This window comes from Stegostoma tigrinum, chromosome 3 (assembly GCF_030684315.1).
Source record: "Stegostoma tigrinum isolate sSteTig4 chromosome 3, sSteTig4.hap1, whole genome shotgun sequence".
Taxonomy (NCBI): domain Eukaryota; kingdom Metazoa; phylum Chordata; class Chondrichthyes; order Orectolobiformes; family Stegostomatidae; genus Stegostoma; species Stegostoma tigrinum.
In genome coordinates, this window is record NC_081356.1 from 58,817,452 (window position 1) to 58,825,443 (window position 7,992).

At 35.8% G+C, this 7,992-nt stretch overlaps 1 protein-coding gene across 4 annotated transcripts in view; it reads left to right on the forward strand.

The window, feature by feature from the left end:
• golm1 (golgi membrane protein 1) overlaps positions 1 to 7,128 on the forward strand; it is a 42,128-nt gene extending 35,000 nt beyond the window's left edge. For 2 of the 4 annotated variants that reach the window (XM_048527304.1, XM_048527300.2), the window contains 4 exons: positions 1,599 to 1,803; positions 2,694 to 2,759; positions 3,643 to 3,777; positions 5,703 to 7,128. In XM_048527304.1, the coding sequence (XP_048383261.1) occupies positions 1,599 to 1,803; positions 2,694 to 2,759; positions 3,643 to 3,777; positions 5,703 to 5,776 (480 nt within the window). In that variant the 3' untranslated portion in view covers positions 5,777 to 7,128. Of the gene's footprint in view, positions 1 to 1,598; positions 1,804 to 2,693; positions 2,760 to 3,642; positions 3,785 to 5,702 lie in introns of all 4 variants that reach the window. The other 2 variants (XM_048527303.2, XM_048527302.2) reach the window with 2 other exon arrangements.
• The last annotated feature ends 864 nt before the right edge of the window (positions 7,129 to 7,992 follow it).

Below are 7,992 nucleotides of genomic sequence, written 5' to 3' on the forward strand. Positions count from 1 at the left end.
GGAAGAACCGGTTAGGGAGGCAGAGACAGGTTGGACTGGTTTTGGGATGCAGTGGGTGGGGGGGAAGAGCTGGGCTGGTTGTGTGGTGCAGTAGGGGGAGGGGATGAACTGGGCTGGTTTAGGGATGCAGTGGGGGAAGGGGAGATTTTGAAACTGGTGAAGTCCACATTGATACCATATGGCTGCAGGGTTCCCAGGCGGAATATGAGTTGCTGTTCCTGCAACCTTCGGGTGGCATCATTGTGGCAGTGCAGGAGGCCCATGATGGACATGTCATCAAGAGAATGGGAGGGGGAGTGGAAATGGTTTGCGACTGGGAGGTGCAGTTGTTTGTTGCGAACTGAGCGGAGGTGTTCTGCAAAGCGGTCCCCAAGCCTCCGCTTGGTTTCCCCAATGTAGAGAAAGCCGCACCGGGTACAGTGGATGCAGTATACCAAATTGGCAGATGAAGGGTCTAGGCCCGAAACGTCAGCTTTTGTGCTCCTGAGATGCTGCTTGGCCTGCTGTGTTCATCCAGCCTCACATTTTATTATCTTGGAATCTCCAGCATCTGCAGTTCCCATTATCTCAGACCCTGTTTCTAAATTCAGTTTGTCGGTAGGGCCCTATATCCTGGGAGCTGTCATATATATAAATAAATTAGGACCCTGTTGGTAAGGAGAAAGAGCATATGTTACAACTCAGCGAAGTAGGTGATAGTCATTCACTGGTTCATTTTTCAGGCCAATGCACCGACCAATCCACTTTAAACCAGGCACGTTGACACAACACTGTTTCAGCTCATTAAGATAGCTACCAGTTGGTCAACTGTTCATTTCTTATGGCAGTGCCTTGCCTAATCTGAATCAACCTGGCTGGTTTAAAATTTAACAACACTTGGCTGTTAACTGTCGGTCAGCATTGAGAGATGCATTCTCCATGACACCACTATCAGAGTTCATTGCCAGCCAATCTGTACTCTCTTCTTGTGCAATATAAATGTGGATTTTCACCTTGAATTTATAATCTTGTGAAATATCCAGATGAGTGTAAAATGAGAAGCTTGGACAAAATTGTATTTTTTTTCAAGAATACTCAAATTCTGAACCGCCAAAAATCTATTTGTATCCTGTATGTTCTTTCCAACATGTCCTGCCATCTTTGAATATTTTTGTAGGTTGGCCTCAGTGTGCGTTTGTACTAGTTTATTTTCTATTGCCTGTTGTTTATACCACTTCATTATTTCTGGAATAAGTTTACTTGCATTTCAGAATATTTCAGCTTTAATATCAGTGTACAATTTTGGAGTGCATGCGTTGCATAGCTTCTTTTTAACCAGTTTCTTTTTAAAACACAACTGTAACACTTGTGTTTGGGAGAGAATTGACAGTTTAGAGCACGTGGTTGAAATAATTTAGTTTGTAGAAACAGTAGATAGGGTCAGTTTTACAAATCCAACAATGCAAGCATCACAAACACATGCATCACTTGCCACTTCCTCTTGCCTCTCCCTATCGACGCAAAAATATTTTAAACCAGATAGAATATGGTCATTTTTAAAGTTGCTAATTAATTTCTAAACATTTAAGTGAATGACAAATTTCCTAATCACTGTCCAGCAGACTGAACAGAAGCCAACAGAAAGACAACATAACACTGAACTATCAAATAAAGAGCTGCTGTTTTCAAGACAAAACAAAGACCAGACAGACCAGCCAGAAATTGAGAAAATAAATAAAGTCGAACATAAGACAAATGAATTTGAACACGATGCAACATCTAGAAAGTTTGCTCAAGAAATTGCAAACACATTATTAGATACAGGTATGAATTCTAACATGCGCGGTTTGAATGTATCTTTCATTCATTTAATTATGAACACCTATAAGCGTAGGTTTTCTATTGATGTTTATTTGGTTTTAAAATATTTCAGAAATCCAGATCAACATTTTTTCATTGACTTTTAAAGACGGTACAGTGGATTCAATGCATTCTGACGTTTTTTATACTCTAATCCCTAAGTTGTTAGCTGTGGTATTTCATATTTGAATGTACTAATGATGGTTTAAAAATGCATTTATGGCAGCAGATTCAAATTCTCTATGACATTCATTTATTTTTTGATTTTATTTTTGATATTATTAAAGCAGCATGTGAAGCATTTAGTTTCTGACAACAGTTAGGGGTGGAATCTCTAAATTTAAAGATAGCAAATTAAATATCTGAAAGCTATGTTCTGAAAGTTCTTGGCACTTGTTGCATGGCTTCTCATTGACATTTCTCTTCCTCCGTGGTAACTCAGGTGATATAATCTTGAATTTAGGCCCTGCTGGTATTAAGAAAGGTGGTGGGCAGGTATTGAAAATATGCCTTCTGCTCCATCCCTTTCCCAATCGCGCATACAGAGTTGTGCAAGACACAAATTAAAAATATTGGAAAGATGTTGCGTCTGTTTTGAAGCATCCTCTCCCTCTGTTGTTCTTTGTCAACTTGCTGCTCTTTTAAAGCTAGTGTGTCTCTGGTCCTGCAGCTTCAAGAACATGCCTACTATTGTCATTTGGTGGTGTGGTAATTAATTGACCATTTGAGGAAAAACAACATTGAATGACTGTTTCCCACACGGTCCATAGTGTAGCCTAATCAGAAGAAAAATCTGTTCCTATACTTTTTGTCACTATCCATCATGACTGAGTTAATGTGAGATTGTTTTGCAGGCACGCTTGATGATAAAAATCGAACAAGGCTCGACTTTGAAAATTTAGAATCCAGAAGAATTGCAGGTTCAGTATATTACGATTTTGTATTTGTAACTGTCAGGGTAGAACTGCAATGATGAGTAAATGGCAGTTGTTTACTAGAAGGATGTTGCAGTGAATTCTTCTTTTACATCTGTAAATTACGTGAAAGGTGTGGTCCAAGTCCTCTGATAGACTTGGGTACATAAACTAGGCTGCCACTTTAGTATATTACTTGGGGAGAACTATTTTTTACATGAAATATTAAATGTGAAATTCTGTCCCCTTAAGATTGAGGTGAGGAAGAACTTCTTTGGCTGTTAATCTTTGGAATTATTAGACTTAATTTAACTACAAGTGAATCTTGAGTTTTAGATGATGGATAAGGAAATAGAGTTGAGGATACATTCTGATCAACATGATCTAATTGAATGGTGGAGCAGTCTGAAGAAGCAGAACAACTGAGTCCACCTACTTCTTGAGTTCTTAAATCTTGACTGTAGGAACATACATTCTGGCTGTTAGACTACCAGCTAGAGGTGGCCAGACCAGTTGGTTGCTGGCTGCTATATTCCTTAAGGTACCATCTCCCATTGGGATTTAGTTGCAGTTTCTGAATACAAATATATGAAATAGCAGAGTACATTCAGCCCCTTGAGTCTGCTTTGCCATACAGTAAGTTTGTGACTGACGATCTGTTTGTGTTTCGAAGTGGTAAATTCATAACCTTTTCGGACTAAACTTGTTCTTTGCAAACGTAAAATGGAATCCCTGTGCACACCAAATCCATTTCCACTGGTCAGAGGAACTATAATTGCCATCGTTCGTTTGTTATGTCAGGAATATTGTCATTTTTTAAAATCTCCCTAATAGCTAAACCTTTTACATTTTATTTGCATTTTCTTCTTTTTCCTCCCTCAAACTGCAGATGATGAATATCAAAATCAGAAAGAGCTGCTGAATACATTGAAAGAGAAAGACACTGCAGATTATAATGGAGATGAGGGCAATGTTGCAGAATCTGAGAATGACAAAGAAGCAGAACTTGCAAATGATTTTACAGGTGTACAGTTAAGCATTTTTATTAAAAGTGATAAAATCTCCCTTTATAATGTTTGCGTACAACAAATCCTCATTTTAAAGTTTAGCTGCTTTCCAAAAGTGCAACTTGTAGGTGAAATAACTTCAAGCAATTTAGTTTTCCTATTAAAAGCAACGTAAAAACTGTATTTAGGTTCTGCATAACAATATTCACATTAGAAAATCTTTTAAATTAAAGAATTTTACATTGCTAAATTCCAATATTGGTAAATGGAACAACGTTTCAAAAAAAAATTAAAAATATAAAATAAATGTACTAGCCCTTCTTTCTAATTGACTCCTGCTTGCTGCCTATCCTGCACATTGCCTGCCATCACAATGTTCCCATCCTGTCATCCTCCCACTCACTGCTCTGTTGGTTTCCTAAATGCTGACTCGGCTTGCCATCTCCACTGTCTCTCCAGTCATAAATGTAATTCTTTTGCTGTTCTCATGTCATGAACGCCTTTCCTCCGCTGATCCTGCTGTCAAGGAAGGGGATGTTTTCTCTGTGAAGATTCTTGGTTAGAAGTGCCGCGGTACCCTTTATGGATAAAATGATGCTTTCTTAGAGAGCTTAGCAATTTCTTGTGAGAGCTAGGTGCCTATTTTTCAGATGGTGGTTCGCTCTCTCTCACCGATTTTCAAAAACCCTTGTCTTATATACCTTGGATGATATATCCATTTTCTTACAGTAGCGTTGGTCCGAGCTTGTCAAAACTGTCAGATTTAAATTCACTTGGCTTTCAATAGCTAAGTGCTTGGTTTAAATTAATTGGCCGATTCCAGCTCACTGCCAAAAAAAAATCAAAAACAGGCCTAAGGTTTCCAATCTCTCAGACAATTGACACGTTTCAGTTTTAGAACTGGCTGTATATCTTCAGCTACATGTGGACACTTTTTTCTATATAAATCTCTAAGCTTAGTAAAGCACCTTATCTCTTAAAGGAACCCCACATTCTACACAACTTTTACAACTATTATACTAGGAACATTCTTGATGCCAGTAGAAAGTTCATTTAATGGCAAGTGTACAATGGTCTTTGTGTAGCTTACATTTTTAATGTGTTACTTTTTTTTTCTGGATTTTCACAACCAGTTGACTGATTCCTGATTTCACATTTGATTACTTAGGGTTTTAGTTATCCCAAGCCTCCAACTGGTCTCCTTTTCTCTTTACAAATTAATATTTTCTAATGAGTTTTTCCAAATGATGCCAATGCTTGGTACACATTTTCAAGTACTATGTTTCCACTAACAGATTCATGATACCAACATGATTATTTTGTTAAGACACCACAACCTTCTGAAGCAGACAGTTTCTTTCCATACTGAGACTAATTGTGATTGTGGTAGTTTATGCGCTACGGAAGCCTTGGAGATATTCTCTCTTCCAATATCTTTTAAAAATACTCCGGATTCTGTGTGTTTGACACTTTGCTTCAGCTCCATTCTGTTCCTGTTTCCTCTGACAGCTAACTAGAGTGTAGCATGTATGACTTGGTTAGAAATACAGAACTGTGTGGGGCTTTGCAAATCTAGTATGAGGTTATATAACTCCTTAAGGGGCTGTGAGCTGATAGACATTTCTTTTTTCATGACCTCATCAGTTTTGTGTGAAGTCTGAATTATATTTAAAGCATGATAAAATCTTGCCTTCAAAAAATACATGGATGTGCTTTGAATTAATCAAAATTTGCATAATTTGTATTGGTTATGGTATGAACTACATAATAAAATACCTTTTTCTCCTGGAAGCTAAGTGATCACTTTCAAAGTGTACCCATTACCTGAAATTTTGATACTAATTGGTGTTTAATTTACAAAGTTCTACCTTAATTTTGACATAGCTGCCAACATAGTTTGTAGTTCAAAATACTAACACTCTTTTCTTTTTTGAATATTTAGAAAGACACAGTGAAGAAACTGTGAACAGAATTCTTAATCAAAATGAAAATGGTAACTTGGGACCAATGTTGTGAAGAAAACCTTGTGAAAATGGTTAACTGAGTTTATCTGTTATTTGTTGATCTTGCACATTTTTTGGTGACAATGGCCAAAATCACATTTCTTTAAAAATGGTAGGGGCCTTAAGTCAAAATAGAATGAACTGGTACCAATCATATACCTTGGGCATTCCATAAACAGATAGAAAGTGAAGAGTATAAGAGATTTTATGGTTTTGAACAAAATTTAGTAATAAACTGTATTAAGCAGTTGAGATGAATTCAGACTCATGGCTTGTTGAATGCTTGAGCAGACCAATACTGAAATTTGATGCTCCAAACCTTATTACATTCACTGTTCTAAATAGTGATATAATTTAATGGTTTTATAATCTAGATATTAGTTCCTTATATTTGTTTAAAGTAGCAAGTCTGTTATAATAGGAATCCAATTCAATGTAGAATTTAAGAATTTCTATTTTAACTATATACAAAAGTTAAAGAATTGTTTTTCATCTGTGAGTGAAGTAGATATTCAAGGCTAAGTTCGTTATTTAAGAAAGATTTTTGAAATGTCTTGAAGATGTGATCAACCTTTACATGTATTTGTTGTGTAGTGTACCGCCTACTGTTGGATGTTTGGAGAAAAATTATTGTTGAGATTTTTTTTCTTAGTTGGAAAGCTTTTTAAATTGCTAAGATGTGAAAATTTTAATTATCTATGTTACTAATCTCAGGATGAGCTTACAGTAAACGTAACTGAATTTCTTCATAGAGAAAATACCCAGTGTTGGCCTCTGAAGAGACAGGGTTGAAAATGGAATTAAAGCTACTTTCATTCTTTATAGCAGTTTATCTGCTGCACTGCATTATCAAGGCGTGTGGACTTTGAGGTTGGGGTGCATATTCCTTTCTCTTTCCATTTAAAGATCAATTTTTTGTTTTCTAAAATTAAAATACTTCTCGAATAAGACTAATCCATTGGGCCAAATTCTTCTAACAAAGAAAAATGTTAGATTTCATTATTTTCTGTTTAGCCATCTTAACAAGGAAATGCCAGTAATGTGTCTTTGTTTTAAAAGCAGTGCAGTTATGTTTCTGTTGATAACATTTTTCTCATTTAAACTTTGAAATTAGTTTGGTAACTTTGTCCTGATGAAAATTTTATTTTACCCTTTTGTATTTTTATCTGAAGCATATTTTCTACTTGTAAAATCTTTTGCTGTGTTACAAAAGAAGGGCAAGAAGGAACCTTGTATCTTTTACATTTGGTCCCTTTATAAGCAGGGGAATTTTTTAAAATTAAAGTTCCTACAAAATTATAACGTGTCATTAAAATGATACTGGCTGTACTGTTCTGTCAATAAATGTTTACTTTGTGAAGCTTGCCACTGGTCTAATGGAAGTTATTTGCAGATTGGGTAGTCGTCAATTTCATTACTATTAAATAGAACTTTTGTTTTTCTCCACGATGTTTTGGTCAAGTTTCCATTTTTTTTCCACATGTAACTTGGCCAATAATTTAATTTCAATTACGTTATGTGACAATTGCATAGAAGTTGCTTTTGCAGGTCCTGCCCCACATTGGTGAACGCCTAAGTAGCACAGTACTTCATTCTGCCGTCTATTTGGCAGTTACCCAATAAGAATTTTTTCTAGTGATTGTTGTGGATTTTTTTTTTCAAAAACTCATTTGTAGTTTTATTACCAAAATTCATGAATAATCTTATTGCCTTGTATTTAACTAAATTTCAGATATCTATGTTTGGAACATTTTTGGGGATTTTGAATTGTATTCAAATTTGGTTTGGTTTGGTTCTGATGTTAATAAATGACTTCCAGATTTAATTCTACAGTTGTGTATTATGTGATTACTATTCACTTGAGCATTGCTTTGTTCCATAAGTAAAAATAGGGTTTTTTTTAAGATTCCCTCATTTAAACAAGAATTATAGGGTGACATGATTTATTTTTAAATTTAAGTTTTAAAGCTGTTAGTTCCAGTTTTAAATTTGTTGAAATGGATGTACTTTTTTGATTATGCTTCTCACTGAGTAAGGTGAGAAGGAACCAGGAAAGTTCTGTTTGTGATTGTCCTGAACCAGAGACGTAAAATAATAAATGCCTGTAGGTGAAAGCACCTTGAGCACATGATATATAATTGAAAAATGACTCTTTATGTTTTGTGCAGTGTCAGTCCAATTGAGTGACCACCATTGGATTATTATGAACACTGCAGAATACAAAAATGA